Genomic DNA, 23,127 nt, shown 5'->3' on the forward strand with positions numbered 1-23,127 from the left:
TAATGGAAAGCAAGACAGTCCTATGTGCCACTAATCAGTCTCTATCTCTCCTAAAGGAAGAGATACTGCTGGTGTGTAAGAGCCACTTCTAAGGATGCCCTCTAACAGGACACTTGCAGGATTCATTAATTTGGTACTACACATAACAGTATATTGTACACACTTTTCCTTTTGCCCACACAGTATGCACTGCATTCCATACATTGTGATTTCCAGCTCTGTACCTCTTTATGGTAGAGGTAGTAAAATATGAGTCATATCTACCATCCTAACTCAGCAACTCTGATGGTTAACACCAGACAGTACCAACATCACCACTGATGTAGGCTTGGACGTGGAGGAGCTGAAAAGATGGGTGGGGTATTTAAGCTGGGTATCAGGAGGTTACCCAGCTGCCTGCATCAACAAAAGCTTGCCATTGGTCACCACATCATGGCTGCTCTTCTGTGCCCTAGTAGTGGTCATCAAAAATGAGTGAAAAAGTAAATACAGCAAGTCTAAACATCTGTTCTTATAGAGACATTCACTTCATCCGTTCACTTCAGTAAGAGTTTTAAGAATATTTCCCATCAAGTACTGGATTATCAATGCCTCTCATAAGCACTCACTCAAAAAGTTAAAAATCCATTTATTTGAAGACATTGGTTTTGGTAGCAATAAAAGTAACTTATTTAAATTTGCACAGGATATTTATTAGCTTATTGTTTGCTTAATTGGGAAAAACAACTTTCTAACTTTGAGCCCTAACAGAATGTTTTGGACATCACCATGTAACATCACATTCAGACAACTCTGATAAGAAGTAGCCAGAACTCTCCCAGAATCACGGCTCTGAATCCTGTAATTTGCTGTCATTATATGAAGCAACTCTTGCCTTGCAATGCAAGACAATAAATCTAAGATGAGAGCAAATCTTTCCATACTGCAATTCCAGTCGCAGCAGCAGCTGTTTTGCCACATGAGTACACCCGCTAGAAATAAACTAATAATCCACAGCAACTCTGGCAGCAATGACAGCATCAATCTTTATAGAGGAAAACATGAAATTGCTTACAGCAAAGATTCAGTTGAGCTAGAAAAATTCACTACTTGGAATCCTCCGCTATAAGTAAGTAAAATAATACAGAGAGTGTAGCCTGCAAATAATCTAATAGAAACAAAACTGTCTAGAGATGAGACTAATGCACAAAGGAGCACACCTCAGTAACAGTCAAAATGTGATTATCAGGACATAAAAATTCAAATACAGGAAATAAAAGATAATCTTCAGAAAGATTCCAAAGTGCTTCTGAAAGAGCCGTAACAAAACTGATGGAAACAACAGAATGGAAAAAAAAAAAGGTGATATAAGTATACTCAGGACAAAAAAAAAATTAATGAATAGTAGCACTTAGATAATAATGAGGAAAGAATTATTTTTTAATCAAAACAGGGTTCATTTAATCACAATGAGTGTATTTGTGTCAAGCTAATAAATGGCTAATAGATAAAAGACCTTACCAGCATTGCTGGGAACTATCAATTGCTACTTGGCCAAATGCAAAACACCTGCTGCCTTTAAGCAAGACAAAGTCTGTAGAGAAAGGTATTGCTTTGGGTGAGAATAGCTGTGCCTAGCTGGAAAAAAAAAAAGCTGAAAAACAACCCTCCAAGCCCCCAGAAGCTGAGTTCAACCACATAGTTTCATCTATGTTTAGAGACAGAGAGAATTGCAATGCTCCAGGTGACACAGTTTGCTGCAGCTGAGTGGAAGAGTGTGCCCAATTATGGCCTTTAAAACAGTGAGAGGCCTGAGGGAAGGGGATGTGAAGCTAATCATACAACAGCAGAAAACCAGCATTTCTACAGACTATGTGATTCCTGATGGCCAGAAGGCCTCTATTTTTCTTCTGGTTTTGCAGGGGAGGGAGAGAGGGGAAGAGAAACTGAGGAGGTTTGGGGTTTTTTGGTTGCTTGGTTGGGTTTTAAATTAAAATCTTTCTTTTTCCCCCAAGCCTGTGAGGTTTTGTTTTGTTTTGGGAGAGTTTTTTGGGGCTGGAAGGATGGGTGGGTAGAAGTTACTTAGGTTCATCAAGCAGATGAGAAAAAAGAAAAAAACATGTGGTGAGAAACTAAAATTGTGGGTTGCTGTGGTTTTGTGTGTTACTAGTAAGTAAGTGGGTCTATGTGTGTAAATTGCTAGTAATTTTTCATGCTGAATCCTAAAGAAAATATGAGGTTTTTTACACGATCTCATGTCTCCAAAGGGAATGGTCACACTGCATCCAGGGCTGGGTTTGCAGGACAACCTGTTTGCTAACAGGAATGCAACACCAGCTTTAATAGTATCTATTGATGAAGTAGGAAAGTTAAATATTCATTTACACTACTGTAAAACTACATAGGTGAGGCTTTCAAGGCTGAACTGGAAAAATTACATGACTTTGCAAGGAGTGGGGAAGGACAAAAGCACAAACATCATGGTTTCTGTCATGATCCATGAGAATTGTTCAAGTTTGAAATCAGATTGCCACAACACATCCAAGCTGTAATGAATAAAACCAGGAACAGCTGTAAGACAAAAAAAAATGTGTAGTAGCTATGAAATGCTGATTTAACAGAATAGAGAATACCATTTATTCTGCTAATACGACATCATTTAGCTGATTTTTTTCCTCCAGTTTCTCTCAGTGGTTAGTCAAGGTTCAGCACGCTGTGGTAAAGATGTGTATCAGCATACAGAAGATGCAAGTTCCCTCACACTTGTCAGGAAAATCCACAAATGCCAGAGAGGTTTATGTCCAAAAAGGAGACAGAGGAGTCCTGTAATTTTATTCTAATAAAGAGAGGGTCCACCGGGACACGCAGATGCTGGGTTTTCTCTCTCGAGGTTTCAGAGGGCACAGCCTCCTTTTATCCTGAACTCCTGGCTGCATGTTGCCCTCTTCCCTTCCCCATTGCTGAGGCACTGGGAAGGTACAGCCTTCCCGAACCGCCTGCCACATACTCACCCCTTGAACCGACTATTTTACCCCAAAGTTCATAAACTCAGGTTTGTGCAGACCTTTATCTGTTTCACAAGCCGAGGTGCCTGGGCTCTGCAACAAACTTGCTGCCTGAAGTTGGAGACACCAGGACCCATTTCATAGACTTCAACACCCACACCTTCACCCATCACATCGCTTGTGAAGACATCAGCCTTCTTCCTCTCGCTCTTGTCCTACACTTCACGGCCTGCCTGGCCGTGGGTGACTCTCACAGTGCAACTTTCACAGAGTGTGAGAGGTCATGCTGCTACTGCTGCAAGAAGCGGCCACAAGCAATAAAGCACCACAAATTAAGGAGTTTAATTAAGGAGTTTAATCTGCGATTTAAACCGTGACTACTCGCCCCACCGCCGCCCCGCGGTCACTGAGGCGCTGCCGGAGGTGGGCGGGGCCAGGCGCGGGTGCGCGCGGCGCTCGCGGCGTGACGCAAGCTCGGGGCGCACCAATGGGAGGCGGCGGCGGCGGCGTTTGAACGGCGCGTGGCGGCGGCGAGCGCGGGGAGGTACGGCCGGCCGGTGCGGGGTGCTGGGGCGCCGTGCCTGCGCTCAGAGGAGCCGGGGCCCGGCTGCTGGCGCCTCGGGGGGCCCCTGGCGAGCCCTTGGCGCCGGCCCCGGTGTTTCAGTTCAGGCACCGCGCGGCCGGGACTGCGGCCTGGCCGCAGCGGCTGCGGGGAGAACGGCCAGAGCGGCGCGTCTGCTCCTGCTGTGGGTGCTTGCTGTGTGTGTGCCTCCGCTTAAAACCGCCCGAGCTTTACTCGTCTGTCCCTGTGCCTTCCCTTTAGGCGTTGGGGGCGCGAGGTGCAGCCCCAGCTTCGTGGGCGCCTCACACTTCCTGCTTTTAAAGGGAGAAGATGGCAGAGACCTCGAGGAAGTCCTTCAAAGACAGTCTGAGTGATATAAAACAACGTATGAGAGAGAAAAGAACTCAGAAATGGTCAAGGCTGGGTAAAACTACCCAGTTCTCCACCGTAAAGGCCAAAAGAGCAAGTAAGATGCTTAAATATCTTAGGATTTATAATTTGTTTGTTTTCTTTTCAATCCCGTTTGAAACACTCACTGTTGCGTTGCAGCCAACAGCTCCAACAAGATGAAGATCATTCAAGCAAACAACAGAGATCTGGCTCTGTCCTTGCAAGAACACAAACTCAAACTGAGGGAAGCTGAAGCTACCATTCTTCAGCTAAGGAAAGATTATCACATTTTAAAGGCTCAGATGTTTGACTTGCAAAGAAATCATAGATTCCAGCAAGAACAACGACATGTGGAGGTATTCTTAATAATAACTATATGAGCTGGTGAAGCTGAACATCAGAATCTGTACCAATCCATTGGTAGATATTTTTATGATCTTAAATGTTTCATAAAACACTAGCTCAGTATGTTCAATGGGTTTTTTTTCACCTGACTTGGTATGCTGGTTTGGATACCTTGACACGTGGTAATGAAATTTTTTTCTCACTACTCTTTCTCATTTACTTAAAATAAGAAAGATTTTATGTTTACTCTTAGTTAACAAAAATTAAAGTCTATCTTCTGTGAATTTTGTAGGGAGCTTATCACATGTGAAGACACCTGACAGGTTTCTTCAGATTGTAGTTACCTCACAATGCTGATGAGTTTGTAGTTGGTACTAGAGTGTGATAGTAACAGTGTTACTGTCCTTCCTTTGTCCATTAGACCCGACTGTCAGCCTTGAATGAGATAATTTCCAAAGTTTCTCAGAATTTACTGGACTCGGTCACTCTCCTTGGCCCAGCAAAGAACTTGTGTTCCATAGATGTAGTAAGTACCTTTTCCTCTTGAGGAGCAGGGCTTCTATTTCTGATTGCCTTCACTTCTTCCACCATAGATGCATGCAGATTTTGAGATTTTTAGAGGAAGGACTAGTCCCACAGTTCCTGGTATCCCAGGGGTGCACAGTGTGGGAGTGTGTCAGTGAGTTATAAGTGGGACTGAGGCTCTGCTAGGAGGTGGTTGGACCTGATTTTCTGGGGTTTTATGCACAGTCTCTTCTCCTGTCTGCTTGCTGTAGGATTGAGCTGGGGATGAATGTGCTGATGTGCAGAGGCTGAGAAGGTGGCTGGCTAACACCCACAGCACTTGGTGTTAGCTACACAGAAAGAGAGTCAAGGGCCACTTTGGTGCTTCCTGGGGTAACTTGGCTGTTGTCTAAAATTTGTAGATGGTGCAAGCTTGTTTCAGCCATTTAATCACAGTATGATTTATTTTGTTGACAGAATCAAAGAGTGCTTTCTTCAGGTCCTGAAAACAGTTGCAGTGTCACAGAATCAGCACATTCAATGTAAGTATCATTGATTAATTCCTGTCTGTGCTTGGAAAAACTGTTACAGGAAGTTTAATTTTCTGACTGGAAAAAGGGAAGCAACCCCATGTAATGAAAACTGTTCCTAAACTCTATTGCTGTTTAGTAAATACTACCTTTGGTATTTTCTCCAGAGGACCTCTAAAGTGCGTTCTTGAAGATGGTCCTGTACTTCCAAGTGGGATGGAAGCTGGTGGTGACAGAAATTCCTTGTCAAAGATCTGTGGGGAATCTGACAGTGACATTTCCTTTACCAAAATTATTCCAAGCGAAGGTAACTAAATCAAAGTATCAGACATTGCTCTGTTTTTGAATTAGGAAAACAATGTGTGAGTACAAGTTTAAAAAATTGCTGCTTTTGAAGGAACAGATAAGTAACTTTCTGCTTCTTGTCATAAAGGGGAAATAATAATGCTGGTAAAATGTTTGAATGAAGATGTCAAGCAAAATGGGGTGGAATTTGAAACTGCTTTACCTTCTCTATAGCTGCAATCCAGTTTCATTATCTGTCAAACAGTTCAACCAAGTAAAATTGCTGTTATACACTCATTAGCATTTATGCTATCAATAAAAACTTACTAACAAAGCAAAATAATCAGGAAAATAAATGATCTGTAAATAACTTTCCAATAGGAACATTTCAGAGGAAAATATTAGTGCTATATTACCCAACTTCTTTCTGCATGAAAGCTATATTAAATAGAGCTTATCACAATTGCCAAATTTTAGTTTTTGAAAATTGGAGAAAACCCAAAGAATAGTCTGAATTTTTGACAGGTTCAGAATTTTTGCACAAGATCTTAACATGGTTTTTCTGTCTGCATTTAATACGACATTTTCTCTTCAACTACAAGGACAGCCATCTGATTTTCATCTGAACAACACAGAGTCAGAGCTGGAAAATGTTTCTTCAAGTGTCAAGTTTGGATTTGGTAGCGTGTTACCAAAGAGTGTATCCACCAGACGTCACTTTTCAAGGATCAGGAACCCTGATGTAATTTGTACTGGTGTCTTGGACCATTTAGAAGCACCTGATTCAGTAAAAGAACTTTCTGAACAGGATGAAATTAGGCTTGAGGAAAGTCTAGAGAAGTGTGCTACAGAAAATATAAATGCAGCTGTTCCTCACTTGAATGAAAGCAATATCGATTCAGAGCTGGTGTTGAGGCAGAAAACTTCTGAAACTGCACAGTTGAAATTAAAGCGTAATTCTGATCTGAAACAACCGGAGTGTAAAAGCAGAGAAAACCCTCAACGAAGGAAAGAAAAGCACCAGAAAGGAAAACTGGAATGGCCGCTTACTTCCCAACAAAGGCCAGGAAAACTGGGTAAAGAGGCCTCTAAAGAAAAACGGAATTTCTTGGGTGATATCAGTGATGCTTATGACTTTCATTTGGAAGAGAGTGTCCATCTTACACCTTTTCGACAAAACAAGGTGAATGACAGTGATACTGAAGTGGAGGATGAAGAAGACTCAGCTGAAACCAATACCATTGAGTCAAGCAGTACTGCAGGTGACTCAGATGACAGCCTCTACGAGCCTTACAAGAGTAAACCAAAGAAAAGGCGAAGCTCAGTGAATGAGAGCCCTGTGTCACCAATCCATCCAAGGCCAAGGTCTAAAAGATGTTTGGCACAGCGTGAGCAGAAGCTCTGTCATGAAGAGGAGACTGAAAACAAATCAAGTGATAAATCTATCAGTAAGTACAGAAAGTGTTTTGTAATTGGTTTTGTTTTCTTGAAAGACAGCATTGTTTAGGAGATTTAGGCTTTTTTATTTTAGGGGGGGTTTAATAGCAGCTAAAAGAGTAATGTTTTAAGAATGGTTAGATTTTCTTTAAAGTCCACATACCTGAATGAACTGAACTGTGCCTAATTTCTTCACAGAGCAGTCTTCTGAGCCATCTCGTGGGCATCTCTGTGATGTTACCAATACAGCTGCAGTGCTCCCCAGCACTGCAGATGCAGAAATTGTCTCTGAAGGTGAAGGACATCAGTCTCCAAAACGCATGCGGCGAAGCTGTACTGGTATTGTGAACTACAAAGAACCAAGTGTTATAGGGTAGGTGTTTTTTCAGTTTGACATAAAGTTCAAGATATTCCATCCAATAGAGGATTTGAAAGGCTTATTTAGATCTTGAAAACAAGACCTTAAAAAAAGAGCTCGAAGAACTCAAATTCTAGAGTTAATAATACAGCCTAGTTTGTGTGAAATGGAGTTTACTAGCTAAAAGTTATTAAGTGATGTAGGGAACAGAACTCAGTTTTGCCTTTTTCTTTTTTCAAACAGGAAACTCAGGAGAGGAGATCCATTTACAGATACAAAGTTCCTGTGTTCTCCAATTTTCAAGGTGAAAAAAGATGCTAAGCGACGTTCTCGTAAGATTCTATGAAAATATCCAATGAGAAAATGGTTACTTGCCTTTGAGATTCTCAGCAAAACCACGCTTCTGCCATGAAGAAAGTAATTTCCTGGATGAAATATTTTGTTGCACAATATGTTATATAAATATGTAAATAGTTGTGTGTCTAGTATTAAAGACATCAGATTAAGGGGGCCTGGATTTTTTCTAGTGACTTGTTTTTAATGAATGATATTGATTACTTTTCTAACTAATGTGATTCTATTCAAGCTCCTTTTGAATGGATCTGGGAGTATGTGAGAAATCTCTGATGGATACAATGGTGAATATCATTTTATGGGTGAACATCAGGCACTTAAAATGTTTTGAGCAGCAAGTCTTTTTAATAACTGTGTTTGTACAGATCTTATGTGATGGCTGTAGTCTCATGTCGAATCTTGTAATAAACATCTCAGTATTTTGAAACAGCTCTGAGTGAATTGGTGGTTTTTGGCAGTTTCCGTAGTTGCTGCAAGGGCACTAATGTCAGCAGTGGGCATTACAGGCCAGTATACTCTATCCCCATCTTATGTGGTGGCATAAGCACTGTTCAGAAGCAACTCAGTAGCTGCAATTTGATTCTGTAGCTGCAGCTACTGAGCTGGCCTAGCTGTGTTCACAACACAGCCTTTGGTTGTTTGAATGGGAACTTAGCTTTATCTTCATATCCTAAAATTCTAGCCACAAGGCCTCACCATCTCAGTCTGGAATTCTAGGACTAGAGGAATTTGAGTGGTTGAACTATATTGGTTGGAGCCTGATCCCAATACTGCCAAGGTTGTGGGTCCTATCCCTGTATCAACCATTCGTGTTAGAGATGCACTTAATGATCCTTGGGGGTATTCTGTGAACCTTAGGTGCTCTTTCATTAAATAAATCTGCAACAGCTGTTTTAGCAGGGAGAGGAAAAAGATCAGGGTGATTGTAGAGCAACCCAAGGCAGGTGTAGTGGGTCTGGGTAGTGTTTTTTCTTACTTGATTGAGCAAGCTTGAAAAATTGAAGCAATGAAGTACCAAGTAATGAAAAAAAGAGACCAAAATAAGTAGGGTTTTGTACATATATAATTTAAAACTATTCTGTACCAGTACAATATATTAATTTGACAAATGTAAAGTTCATCAGCTGTTAAAGCATTTGCAAAACCACATATCCTACCATAACTTTATTGCACAGTATCTATGAAAATATTAATTCTTAAATTAGAAAACACGTTTCAATATAGAAGAGACAATCTGATTGAAAGACAATAAGAAAATCTACTCTGAAAATAACAAAAATTCACAGGTTACCAAGCTTAACAGGTGCATCTGTAGGCCCAATCTACAAAACAGGTTTATAGTATCCTGTTCTGGCTATTAAAGAAAAAGTACTCACTGTACCTTTGTTATAGATCCCAATGTAGGTCAGACTAAATTCATACAAAACACGATGGCAAGTCCAGCATTAACATTTTGAATACCTTGGGTGCCACATTTACTACTTCTAGATCCTGACACCTTGCTGAATCTAAAATTGCACAGGCATTTTGCAGGAATAAATTCTTTGACACAGCACAGGATTGGTTTTCTCAGTCTCATAACTTGAATTTTACCAGTGTAACATCTGTAAATATAAAACACCAAGAATGAAAGTTTAATCTGTTTTTCACAAAAGCAGTTATAATTTACAAACTAATTAGAAAATGTCAAGGGACAGCTTTTTGGCCTGTACTGATCTCCATTAAGGATTTAGGTGTACCTCTTAAATGTAGTGTAAGCAGCAAAACGTATATATATTATATGTATATATGAGTGCGTGTTCCTTTTGAAGGTATACTAAGAGTTGTACAATGCTAATATGTTCCTGGGTCTAAATAATCACAGTTAATATGCATTTACAATAAAGCTTGGTAGAAAATCCAGTTTACCACGGAGCCAGGTATCTAAGCTCAAAGCTGTCCTATGTTCTCTTCCTTTGCGTACAATAGTCTTATTTCTGCTGAACAATCTAAAGAATTTAGCAGTGAGGAGTAGTAAGTAGAGTGGATCATGAAGTGCATAAAACCTTAACTCTACTAAGCCAATTAAAATTGTCTAGTAGATGCGAAGTAGTCTCTAAAGTTATTTTGGGTACTTATGTCCTGCATAAGCCAAGTCACTATGACATTGCGCATCTAGCCAGTTTTTTTTTTTTTTTCTTTTTTAAGAGTGGTTATGAGATTACAATTTGCAGGTAAAATATTTATCAAAACTGAAAATGAATAGAAAAACTTGCATCTATCAAAGACCACAGGCAGTCCTTTTTCAGAACTGGCTGCTCTTCTCTCACAGCTTCTCAACCAGCTGAGTGTTTCTTTTAAAAAATAATATCTTATAAAAAGATTCTACAAAGAAACAAGTGTTTCAGAACCCCCCCACACCTGTTGTTTTCCCTTACAATTTTCTTTTTTTACTGGAAAAAATAATAAAACTTTATCAAATAGGTACTGCATTAGGTAAGCTATAACATTAGGTAAGCTATAACATCTGTTGTCTGGGAATTTTCTTCATCTTCCCAAACATGTGCAATTTCCCCCATGTTTGTGGGGTTTCTGAGGCTGTAGCTGATAAAATTATTAGGAACATAAGGTAATCGGCACACAAAAGAAATATTCCGTAATTAAATACATTATAAAGCATTTTAATAAAATAATTTTTGTAACTTCAGTATAATACATGTTTGTAAAACTAAAAGGGTTTTTAAAAGTGCTAAGTATTAAACAGAAGTTTCTTAAAAGTCCCACAACTCAGATATAGAACGGCTTTCCCTGTCCATAACATAGGCACACTATTTGGTAGTAAAAAAGACAGTGTCACTTGTCAATCAATCCAGCTTCTTTAATTTTTGTGTAGAAGAATTTCTCCAGTATATTGGCACATTTGTAGTATTCACTCTCGGGGGGGTTGTACTCTCTGCAGTTTGTAAAGACTCGCTGCAAGTCTGCCATGAATAATTTCTTAGACACGTAGTACCTGTTCTTGAGTCGCTCACTCATTGTTTTGAGATCTGCACAGAAGAAAAATAGATTAACAGCGTTGGATTCAAATTTGTTTTGTGTGCAGTGTCCCTTCAGACTGATTTGCCATTTAACATGAACTGGCAAAGCTAGGACTTGGAATGGAAATTGCCTTCATCTCAGGCAGGGTCTGTATTTTAGCTTCAAAAGCAACTGAGCTGCTGGAACTAAGCAATGTCTCACGGTAAGGATGAATTTATGTAGCGTTCATTTTTAATTCTTTAAAACATTAAAGCTTTTTTTGTTCTGTTCTCATACTTAGAGCTCTGAGTTTCCTGTGGTTAGTAGATGTCCCTAATCCTCTTCTGACAGTTCTGAGACAACCTGTTCTCAGCTCTGCTGGAGGAGGCCTTAGGGGCATATGGGCAAAGAATTCAAACATCACAAAACATGTATGTTAAACAAAAATCCTTACTGCTGTGCAAACACAGCAGAGAAGATACATTGGTCTACACTACGAGCAGGATTTGCAGCCTTGGAAAAAAAAAAAGACAAAATTTGTTCTATGCTCTACATACATTTTTATTACCTCTTGAGTGTTTATAGTTGTATATACTTTTTAAGAACCACGTGAGAACTGATCTTCCCTGCTTTCAGAGCATCATGCAAAACATTTACTTACAGAACATTCTTTAAGAAGTGTTCTCCTTTAAACTAAAATCAGTCATCCATAAAATATGTAAATCATCTCAGTGTTCTCCACATAGTCATTTTCCCAGTAATTCTCATCAGGCATTTAAAAATTCTGTCTACATTACAAGGGTTTTAAGAGTGAATACAGGAATAGAAGTAGTGGGAGGTGTGCTGGATGCCATGTTTTCTCACCTCAGATGCTCTTAACTATTTTTTTAGCAATGCTTGAGCCAGACATCAGCAGCACCTTTGTGAAAATAACAGAAGTAGTGGAAATGCAGAAGACTTAATGAGTATTGCAAGGACACCAGAGACCAAAGACCTCCAATGCAAAGGAATTAAAGTTTTTAACTTCAAACTTAAAAAAATATGGTTGTATTTTTGTTTTGGTAATGGTTTGGGGGGTTTGGAGGGTTGGGTTTGGTTTTTTTAAGGGAGATTTGAATTTATTAAAAGAGGAAACCTTTTAAATTGACAAGATGGGATTATCTACTGGATGCTCTCAAACATTTTTCCAGTGGTACAGAACTTGCCACTCCCTAGTTTTGCACAATATTTTGCAAGAGTAAAAGCTCATTCAGCTCCCACTAAGTCTGAAATTCAGGTGCCTATACCTAAACTAGATATCCATAGACTAATTATAGCACCGAGCTGAAAAAGCTGTTCAGCTCACCCTAAAGCAAGTGTTGCCTGGCTAGAGAGTTAAGCTGTTCTCCTCTAAGCACAGTGAAAGTTTGGCTCCACCTGTCATTCAGCCATACAGCTTTTGAATGGCAGATGAAAAGGGGGAAAAAAAACCCAAAGAGTATTGCTTGATATAGTTTTAAGTGCTCTGAAGAGCACTTAAACCTTATACATGAGAACTGACCTTAGGAGGTAGAAAAAAAACATTTACAGCTATACCTCTCTAAAACTGTACGATTTAGTCTGTACACAAACATAAAGGCAATTGTTCTATCTTGTCTGAGCAACTTTTTACAGTATCAGCATGCTGGCAGGGAGAACAGAAAGAAATCTGAATGTATCACAAATCAAGGCACAGTTTAGTCATGCTGGGTTCCTTAGCTGAAAAAACCAAAGCAAAATTAAACCAAAGACCTCAGCTCAATCCTCAAAGTAAACTGCTGCCCCTACCTCTAGTGTAATGCATCTGAACAAGGAAAGGACAGACAACACTCCTAGTTTGAGTCTGCCAACTCAGGTAAGTTATTTGTAACCACTGTTCAGATTAAACAGATTTCTGAGCTAGATCTGCTCAGAAAAGCAGATAGAGAAAATGCTGCCACAAAGGGGGACTCATATTCTTTTTCTTCATTGGTAGAAAATAAATTTGTGTTGGGGGTACAGGAAACCAGTGATTGGTTTATAAAGTATATGTACATTTGGGAATGGTGATTTGAATACAAAAAATAATTAAACTAAATTGATAGACATGGGCTTGAAGCCCATGCAAAGCAATGTGAACAAATACTTTTATTCTCTGAGAACCTGATGGCTAGTAGCCTGCCATGAACCTGTATTTCATTCTCTAACAATATTAAAGGGTTCAGAAACTGTAATCAGAATGATAGAGGTGAGTATTGCATAAATGAGGGAGGAGTATCAATTCAATTGGAATTCAATTTTCAATGTTGTGCAGTACAAATCAAGCATTCTTTTAGAGTATCACTGAATTATTATTGAAATTATATGTGCCAAAAGTCAAAAGCTGGGTCATAAGAGAAGCAGTCAAAAGAAAAACATTATTAGCAGTTGTGTACTTCCCTTTGCAAGCAATCCTACATAAACAATAGCTGTGTTACTTAGAAGTAAAAATAAATATAAAAATAAATGTAACACCTCAGACAATCGTGGCAGATCTAAAAGATAAAGATAAAAGCTTTAAATTAGTTGCATGAAGCATTTCCTAAACTTAGATTGGAGCAAAGTGTTAAGACTTAGTTAGAAAACCCTGTGACCTTTGAAAATGCTTTTTTTTTTAAATATGATTTAGAAATCTTAAATCTGTATTTCAGAGCAACTCAAATGCTCAGGTGTTACTGAAAGTTAGCCTTGCCTTCAGTTTTTTTAACATATGAGTAGGATCTGCAATGACCAGCTATCACACACAGGAACGTATCCCTACAACTCACCTACACCAGCTGAGTCCTGAAAGCTTCTAGCTGACTGCACCATTTAAGAGCTTGTTAGAGTTCTCTGGGGCACACTAAGATTTCAGATACGTACACCACACGTTTCACAAAGGTCACAGAGCACTCATCAATTTCAAACGACAGCATCACACTCTTGACACTTCAGAGCTGCAAGGTATTCAGCTGCAAGTAACATATATCTTTTACCATAAAACAATCAGATTAAAATTTATCTGCTATGTCTGCAGCTATAATGATTTTTAAACTCTACTTAAAAAATGTTAATGGCATTACCCATGGGAAACCTTATAACTTCATAATATCCAGGAGCTTCTGTTCTCTTCACAGGTTCCATGAAGGGCCAAGCGCTTTGATGGCTCTTTGGTAAAAAAAAAAGTAAGGTATCTAATATGGAAACTAGATATTGGAAATAATTTTAAAATCTTTACAGAAAGTAAACTAGAGGTAGCACTCACCTTAACTTGCTGAAGGATGGTTTTTAACGTGCTGTAAAGTTGATCTGGATCCTTGGACTCCTTACTTGAAGGAAAATATAAATAGAAAAAGATTAGTTTGGGTCCCTTATCTTTGTTCCTACAATTTGCATCTTACCTAAAAGCAACGCCAAAGTTTCAAGCAATTTATGAAAGAAATAAAATTTAAAACAAGCAAACAAACCCAAACAAAAATCCTCAGAAAAGAAGCCCATTACCCAAACCAGACTTGTCCATAATAAAAAATAAAATAAAAAATACCACCAAAAAGCCACTTAAGAACTCATCTCTTGTAGATTATTTGATTTCCAATGGATGGAAGGAAATATCAAGTATCATTGTCTAAAGACTTTTCTCAAAGGAATATCCCAACTGCTTCAACATTTTACTTTGTGTAGCACTTACCCTCTTTCTTTTCCACTTGGTTTCCAGCCAGTCTCTCCTGTATACCAACAACATGAGATATTATATGGGAACTACAGTAGGTCAAAACTTTAACTGAGTTATTGCAACTCAAAGAAGAAAAGCCATTTCAGCACTACTGCAGTAAAATGGGTTTGTTTTAATAAAAGCTACTCCTAATAAATAACATAACCATCTAGCCTGCAGCTCCATTCAATTTCCTACATGACTCTTCCACCAGACTGCTGAAAAGATTCTAAAATATTTCTATATGAAACACATTTCTTTCCAATAATTCAATACATATTTTACTGCAACCCACCCCTGTAAAGAATAATCATGACAAAGTTATACAATTTGATTCCCCAGGGACAAAGAATAAATTGCAGAAAAGCCTAGCTGAAAAAAACTCCCCCAAAATATGATACTTAATTATTTTTAATTCTGTTTTGTCCTGTACATTCATGCCTAGCACAGAAATCATTGCTGCTCAGGAGTTCAGTGCATTAAAATGGTGCCAGAGGGAAACTGCTGCCTACACTGTGATACAAATCAAAGAGGGATCACATATAAGTAAAATTATATACACGTACATAAAAGAGGATCAGCCTGGGATGCCTTGGGGAAATTTCAAAGACAGCAGTTGTAATGGAAACACAATAATCTTCACAGAAATCAAATCAGCAGACTAAAACCATTACATTCTAATCAAAAAGAACTATGTAACTACATTAGTATTTCTAGTCTTGGACCATTCTTGGTGTATTCTGCTCCTGTTCTACATTAAAAGAGATTGATACATACTAATTCCAGGAATGCTTTCTATAGGAATCTGCCGTACTCCATCTTTGAAGCAAGAAAGGCCGGGATAGACTTTTCGGATTTGAGCTTGCTTCCTTTCTATGAGCTTTTTAATGATCTGTAATAAAGCAGCAGAGAAAACAAAAAATAATTTATTTGGTCCAAAGTCACCCAGAAGATTAATGCAAAACTGTGATGAACAGAAACATTCTCACTTCCCATCCTTGCAGTCATTTTCCATGAAGCTGGAAATGGAGCTGAGCTACCTGACCAAGCACAGATTTTGCAAATGAAGCTACTAAGTCTCTCAGCTATTTTGGTACAAATCTAGAAGAAAAATGAGTGATTGCTTCCTCTATTGATCACAAGCTGCACAGCTCTTGGGAAGACAGGAGCAGAGGCAGGGAAGGAAATTTCCTGGAAGAAGTTTTGAGAACTGGCTATAAAATTTCAACAGCTGGAACCTCTGAAATGCTTCAGCACAGCTGGTCAAAAAATTTCAAGGCACATATTGATGCATGTATTTTTATGTACATACATGTTCATATTCCAAAATTTTAGAAATTAGAAACCCATTTACTTCAAAGTCTCCATATAGCTATCTGCAGGAGCTGCTTATGTATCAATCAAAGATACTCTCATGAAAGATTTTCTCTGGAGGATGTCAGAATGATGCCACTCCTCAGAACCAAAATTCTACTCTCTCTGCAAATGCTAGGGAAAGGCTTTTCCCACTCCTGGGTAAACTCTGTTTTACTTTGCAATCTCATGACTCAAATTATAAGCAATTTGCTTTGGTGCTCTTGATACCCAGTTAGATACTTATCTAAGCTTTGTGTGTCCTGGACATGTGTCTTTCAAAACTTCCTAACTTGGAGCAAACAAATGCACAGCCATAGAGACTTCCAGTCTGATAGAATATTATCTTTGGAAATAATAAAATGGACATATTTATATTTTTAAGGACCTTCACTCCCTCATACATAGTATTTCCTCTCAAAGAAGGGAAAAAGATAAAACCAGACTTTCAAAAGAGCTTGGAAATGTTAAGAGGAATACAGTGTACAACAGCACCATGGGCAGATTCCAGCATTATAGGAAAATAATTTCAAACTAATTATCAAATCCAACTTAAGCCCTTCTTACAATTTAGGAACTAGTGGCTCTTCCTGATCAAAGCAAGCTGTTCAATCAGTACCAGTGATTACTCACAAGTCAGGAGGTCACAAAGCTTTGCATAGAGGGACTGGTCATGTATTCCAGAATGACTGTAAACAACCTACTGGTAGAGTATCAGGTGATATGGTTTTAGCAGCCACAGGCATATACTCCAGTTCTTTAAATAAAGGCTTAGATCCCATGAAAAATTTCACTTCTAGAAGGACAGATACTGAAAAGCCTGATGTCTGCTACTGGTCAATACCAGCATTCAACAAAATTGGTACACAATACCAACTGTCGACATTCAAAATTCTTTTTATGTCCAGGTAGCATTTCCACTGCCTTTGATATGCACAGACAAACAAACACTCTTCATGAGACTGCAGGCTGTGGGGGCTATTTCTAAATTTCCTTGCAACAGGGAGAGTAAAAAGTCTGATTGGTGTTCTTAATGGTAGGCAGGCAATCCTAAGATGCAGCTCCAAAGCTGTATGTAATTATTCTCAGAGAAGATCAACAGCACAGATCAATGTATAACAGCAGCTTTCCTCCTGGTAATTTTAGACATGAGATGTCTGGAGGACCAAGGCACTTTATAAGAGGAATGTCTCCAAGTTCTTTAGAATAATGTGGACATTCTAACAAATAAGAGAGAGAAAAAAGCTAATAAAGCAGACCCAGAAGCAAAACTTTGAAAACTAACAACTTTTTGGAAGTGGCATGTTATGTTGATGGTTTGGGCCCAGAACTGTACTACTGCAATGAGGCATGCCTAGAGATGTAACAGGCTACCAGAGACACATCCACTGTCCACACTGACAACATCCCATCCCTAAGGGGCAGCTGGCATTCCAGCAGCAGCCTGGAATCTGAAGGGTGATGCAGCCAAGCAGAAATGAAAGGGGGAAAACTTATGATCCCTGTTGTATGGATATATGAAAACTTTCCCAATAAGAAAAGTTTAAAAACCTTGTAAATTAAATGTAAAACCATCATGACATCAGGAAGTGTCTTTCCTTCTCCAAGCACAGGCCAAATCATTCTATTGGAAGAAAAATTATTGTTCCATAAAGAAGCTTTTTAACAAAATAAAAAAGTCAGGCTTGAACAATCTTGCAAGAACAAATTATAACTTGTATTTCTTCAAAAACCAAGGAAAATATTTAAACAAAAGGAGAAATGTCATAATTATTTTGCTGATAAACTGCCTTATTATACAGAATATTAGTAAGAACTAAATAAAGAACAACCCACATAAAATCCAAAGAAATTAGGACAGTCTACCCTTGATTTATATATTTTACAAATGATGGAAAAAAAGTATTCTCTTTTTCTCAAATAAAACAGGCCATGAAATACAAACACTCCATTTAAATGTAACTCTAATGAACACTTCTGAGGGAAGAAAGGAACTGACAAAATCATAAAAAAATAAACCTCACAAGATTTTGCTTAGTTAACTACCACAAAATTTAACTGTGAATTACTCCTCAAAATAACAGTACTTTAACAGTCTTGTTCTTGTTATGTCAGCAAGTTAGAATTTGATGCTTCAACTAAAAAAATTTGGTACTGGGACTTGAATGAAGGGATTATTCTAACTAATAAAAAGTATGCACTCAAATTTAAGCACCAAAGCAAAAAAGAGAGCTAACCTGGCACCCACTGAATTGTTTCTAAACATCTGAATAAAGAGTAACATTAAACATTTCATTTCAACATTCACCTCTTTTTGCTTTTTGATGATGACAGAAAATTCCGTGTAGGGGATCCTTGGATTTAATTCACATCCCATTAATGTGGCACCCTCATAATCTTTGATGTAGCCAACATATTTTGCTTTTGGTACTTTAATATCTTTGGAGAAACCCTGACAAAGAAAAAAAAAAAGAACTTATATTGTCATTATGCCATTTTCCTTTTACGTTTTTATTTTAAATGAAATGAATGAGGATTGAGAACCAAATTCATCATAATGTTAAAATACAAAAAATACAACAGTGAGTTACAGACCATGGTTCAGAGTTGCACAAACCCTCTCATGGGAGTCACTTGATAAAAGAATAGTTAATTACTAAGAAGGGCGATAGGGGAGATTGTATTAATTTTGAATGTGTGAAGAGTAGATTGTACCAGTTTTATATACAGAACCATAGAACTGGCTGGAAGGAACTTGAGGAGGTCATCTAGCCCCATCTCAGCTCAGAACAGGTTTCATCATATCTGGCTGATTGAGGCCATGACCAGTTCAGAATATTGTAAAAGGACAGAGATTCCACCACCTCCCTCAGCAACAATTTTCAGTATTTCACCACCCTCAGGACAAGAAAGGAAAAAAAAATTTCCTTCTACCTGCTTGCAATTTCCCACTATTCGGGTCATCTTCACTGCGTAATGCTGTACACCTCTGAGAAAAATCTGACTCCATTTTGCTGACCAGATAGTTGACACTTGTTTATCAAATCTATTTGACAGAACAGACATTGCCATCTTTCCTGAATTTGAACCTCACACTTCAAATCAGGAGGAGCTGTAAGTGCAGGTCAGGTAAGTTTTCATCTCTCACAGGTATGCCTAGTCCTTCTTTGTACTTCTTATAGAATCAGAGAATGAACTGACATTTTACTAGTTTTAGACTACATAAATTATAGACTATACCATCTACTTATGTTCAGCTGATTCTATCAAAGTAAAATGTATTAGAAGTCAAAAACATTACATGGGATGAACACAGGGCATGTAAAGATTTTATAGATTAAAAACACACATGTAAAATTTCACTATGCATTGTATCCAATTACTTTGTCATGCCTAGTTATTTAGTTCAACCCTGCTAGATATAAAACTTCTCGCACAAAGTAATTTAGTTGCATTGAACTTACTTGTTTTTTGAAGTAGCCGATAGCATATTCGTCTGCATACGTGAGAAAGTTGAGAATGTTGTGTTTGATGTGGTACTCCTTCAGATGGTTCATTAGGTGAGTCCCATAACCCTGTGTGAAACACAGGAGGAAAAAGTCATGACAAAGCCTTTGGGGAATGCACATGTTAGAACCTGGGGACCCAGGGTTATTATACACTGTTTTTCAAAATGCAATCCTTCCTTCAGATCCTGTTTAAAAGATTTTCTCTTAATTAATTGGGTGTTGCATACTCAAGAGCAAACTCTTTTGCGCCTTGTAGGGGTACCTTTGTGACCCAGCATGGAAGTTGTAACTCAAGGTGCCCACCTCGTTCTTTTTTTTTTTTTTGTTCCACTTTTAAATTACATATCAACCATTAAAATCACATCACCCACAACAAAACTGCACATACTGCAACAATAGAGCATCCTTTCTGAGCCATATAATTTCAAAACTACAAAGCAGTAGCAATACTGAAATTATTCCAGTGTTCTGTGCACCTGTAGCAAAACAGTCTCTGTCTCAAGGGATTTATTAACTAAGCTTATCATAAAACATAAAAAGGAACAGTGAACAATTACCATAATAAGGAGCAGAAAATTATAGAGTCCACAATCAAATAAAAAGCTCCACCTTCTGACTGCACACAGGCATGATTTCCATTTAAATTTAGCCCCAAAGTAAACAAAAAGCTGCATTTATTCACATTGACAGGGAAGCTATAGTCACCCCCTTCTGCTGTGATATGAAGAAATGTAAAGTAGATAGGTAAGCCCATAATAATGTTTTGCTCCTGCATATGTTTCAATTTTCTCACCATGCAGACACTAACAAGACACTTAGAGAAACATACAATCCTTTTGGTTACTCTGCTCTTAAAAACTAGGAAAACTTTTACTTATGTAAAAAAGCCAGTAAAATGAATTAGAAAATACAAACTTCTGATTTAATTTACAATTTCATAGCCCCAAATATGGCAATTGTCAGATAGGAAACTCAGGCACTTACCGTAAAACTTAAAATTATTTTGTAACAGGAGACCAAACCACCTCAAAACCAATTCAATTTGTATGGGAAAACAATTCCTATATTTTTTACTCCAGCCTCAAAGTGAATTAAAATAGGAATATATTTTTCCTAAGATCTGGCAGGTCACCCATGTGTGAACATTTTTTTTTCCTCAGTTACCTGTTGACAGGGTCAGCTCACTCAGAGCAAAAAGCAGGAAGGCAAATGTTCAGAAACACTCAACTGATACAGCAAAGCACCCAGAGGATAAAATAAATGAACAGTGTGTTATGCAGCCCTGGGGACACTCTGATGGGTCAGAATTATCTGCTCTATTATTTTGAAAGATTATTCCTAGAAAATCACAACCCACCTTTGGCAGCCTCACCTGCGTAGTGCAGTTAAGCACAACCTAGGCATCTTCTGTTCTGGTTTGCATTTGCTAAAACACTCTGAATGCTGACAGGTCATTGCATAATGTACGGAAATGCTCCTCTCTAACACCAGAGTTGAATAAAATCAAATATAACCTGAGCATTAACAGCTGTTGCAGACTTTCAATCCCACTGTGTTACTCTTTTGCACCAGGGTGTACAATTTTTGCATGTTAACTGCTATACACTTTAAGTTAACCCATGTCTCAGCTCCTGCTTCTTGAAATGAAAATCATGAAGCTACAGCACCATCTAAAGGCAAAACACTGAACCAAATGGTGAGTAGCTGGAAAAGATGGAGGAATCTCATGTATTCATACTGCTCTGTATTTTTTCAGCACAGATGCTAATTCTGAGAAAATGTTGTGGCATTAACTCAAAAAAGAGTATCCAGAATTGACCCTGTGCTTATTTTGAGATGTAAAACTGCACGTAATATTTTTATTATATGTCATTTGGATTGAAGTTTTGTAGTGTCACAAAATTCTTGAACACAAATTACTGCCCCACACAAGGAATACACATTTCAGTCAACCACGAGATGTTACACTACACAGAGACACAGCTGCTGGGGACAGAGGCATGAAAAGTCCAAGAATGGCAGACTACTGGCCACTATTGCTCTGATGAGAAAAATTTTATTTAATTAATTAAATACAGGTAATCCTACTATTATAATAATAATGCTAAATCTGCATATTTTATTTTGTTTTTTGTGTTATTATATTTGGAATGTCTGTATCTTTCAAAATCTATTTCTGTCTGGCAACTCAGCAGTATATTCAACATGACTAAAATATTAGGAGCATATGCAGTGGGTGAATGGGATTCAAATCCATTTACTAAACACTTGCAATACAGAATTCTTTTTACCTTGACTTGCTCATTGGAAGTCACAGCACAGAAAACAATCTCTGTAAATCCTTGGGAGGGGAACATCCGGAAGCAGATACCACCGATAACACGGCCATCTTTTATTAATGCAAGGGTTTTATGTTTCCTGAGCAGACAAAAATAACAATCACTTTAATTCATGTACATAGTACATCAAGTGCCATTAACCTTCCCTTTTCAGAAACCTGATTCACTTCTTTCCATGATGATAATGCAATTCTGTATGCCTCCTAAGTTAGCCATTTGTATCTGCAGAAGAGTTGTTACTTTAATATCATGCTTTCAATATACCATAAAGGTGATCATCATAGAGCAAGCTCCTGGCCTTGCCAAGAACTCTGAGATATTCAGGTAATGCCCAGTAATTGGGCATTGGTGTAACTATCAACAATAGATTCAATATAAAAGTTGTATTGCTTTCATTGAATCTATTGTTGATAGTTACACCATTGCACAATTCTCAGGATGATTTTATCCTGAGTAAATTAGAAATTAATGGAGTTACAGCAGATCAAGTCCTTTCTAAGGGATTCCTGTTTCCTTGCATGCACTCTCCATTGTTAACCTATCAGTCTCAAATGCAGCTGATGAAGTAAGAGAGGACATTTCTTTTTTCTAATTATCCACTCCTCTGGGAATCAAGACCAGAATAAACATCCATTTCTGTTGCACTTATAGTGACTGCCAGGAAAGATGTAGCAAGATGCAATCTCAACTCTTATGTCAAGGATTATGAATTTTAGTATAATCCTCAAGGTGTGAAAACAATACACCATCCTTTTAGATTATTCAATACAGTATCATATAAATCATATAAATTATACAGTCAATATACAGATGATGTATTTTGGGGAAAAAAAAGTTGGTGCCCAAAAGTAATCCCCTGCCAAAAAGCCCAAAGAGTAGTTATATTGTATGTGTCTCCATTGAAGAAGATTTTATACATATTATATATTCTTTCTTTTTCTTGTACATATTTTAGTGCTTTTTTTCACTTGTGGAATGACAGCAGCAATGCAGTAGCTTGAGCTTTTGTGGTGGTTCTGCCCTGGCTGGATGCCAGGTGCCCACCAAAGCTGCTCTATCACTCCTCTCCTCAGCTGGACAGGGGAGACAAAATGTAATGAAAGACTCAGGAGTTGAGGTAAGAGCAAGGAGAAATAACACAACAATTACCACCACAGGCCAAAGAGACTTCACTTGGGGAAATTAGCTGAATATATTACCAATCAAAATCAGAGCAAGATGACGGAAAGTAAAACAAATCCTAAAACTATCTTTCCCCTCCTCCTTCCTGATTCTCTACCTTCTCTCCCAAGCAGTGCAGGGGGATGGGGAATGGGGTTAGGGTCAGTTCGTGTTGTCTGTGTCACAGTTTCCTCCTCAGGCAGAGGAGTTCTTCCCCTGCTCCAGTGTGGGGTCCCTCCCATGGGCTACAGTCCTTCAGGAACTGCAGTAGCACAGGTCCCTTTCCATAGGG

General features: G+C 38.3%; 2 protein-coding genes across 2 annotated transcripts in view; one reads left to right on the forward strand and one right to left on the reverse strand.

Moving 5' to 3' along the window:
• The first annotated feature begins 3,349 nt into the window (after positions 1 to 3,349).
• Positions 3,350 to 8,123, forward strand: SGO1 (shugoshin 1). Its single transcript, XM_039709492.1, has 9 exons — positions 3,350 to 3,407; positions 3,808 to 4,012; positions 4,096 to 4,292; positions 4,703 to 4,807; positions 5,263 to 5,327; positions 5,483 to 5,622; positions 6,203 to 7,048; positions 7,236 to 7,410; positions 7,639 to 8,123. The coding sequence occupies exons 2-9, from the start codon at positions 3,877 to 3,879 to the stop codon at positions 7,739 to 7,741; spliced, it is 1,767 nt and encodes a 588-aa protein (XP_039565426.1). The 5' UTR covers positions 3,350 to 3,407; positions 3,808 to 3,876; the 3' UTR covers positions 7,742 to 8,123.
• Positions 8,124 to 8,794: 671 nt separating this feature from the next.
• Positions 8,795 to 23,127, reverse strand: part of KAT2B (lysine acetyltransferase 2B) — a 41,363-nt gene continuing 27,030 nt past the window's right edge. The window contains exons 13-20 of the mRNA XM_039713695.1: positions 21,627 to 21,753; positions 19,291 to 19,401; positions 18,135 to 18,278; positions 15,251 to 15,365; positions 14,450 to 14,486; positions 14,027 to 14,090; positions 13,845 to 13,929; positions 8,795 to 10,775 (exon numbers count right to left, since the gene is read on the reverse strand). Of these exons, the coding sequence (XP_039569629.1) occupies positions 10,582 to 10,775; positions 13,845 to 13,929; positions 14,027 to 14,090; positions 14,450 to 14,486; positions 15,251 to 15,365; positions 18,135 to 18,278; positions 19,291 to 19,401; positions 21,627 to 21,753 (877 nt within the window). The 3' untranslated portion in view covers positions 8,795 to 10,581. The remainder of the gene's footprint in view (positions 10,776 to 13,844; positions 13,930 to 14,026; positions 14,091 to 14,449; positions 14,487 to 15,250; positions 15,366 to 18,134; positions 18,279 to 19,290; positions 19,402 to 21,626; positions 21,754 to 23,127) is intronic.

This window comes from Passer montanus, unplaced genomic scaffold (assembly GCF_014805655.1).
Source record: "Passer montanus isolate IOZ18808 unplaced genomic scaffold, ASM1480565v1 scaffold10, whole genome shotgun sequence".
Classification (NCBI taxonomy): domain Eukaryota; kingdom Metazoa; phylum Chordata; class Aves; order Passeriformes; family Passeridae; genus Passer; species Passer montanus.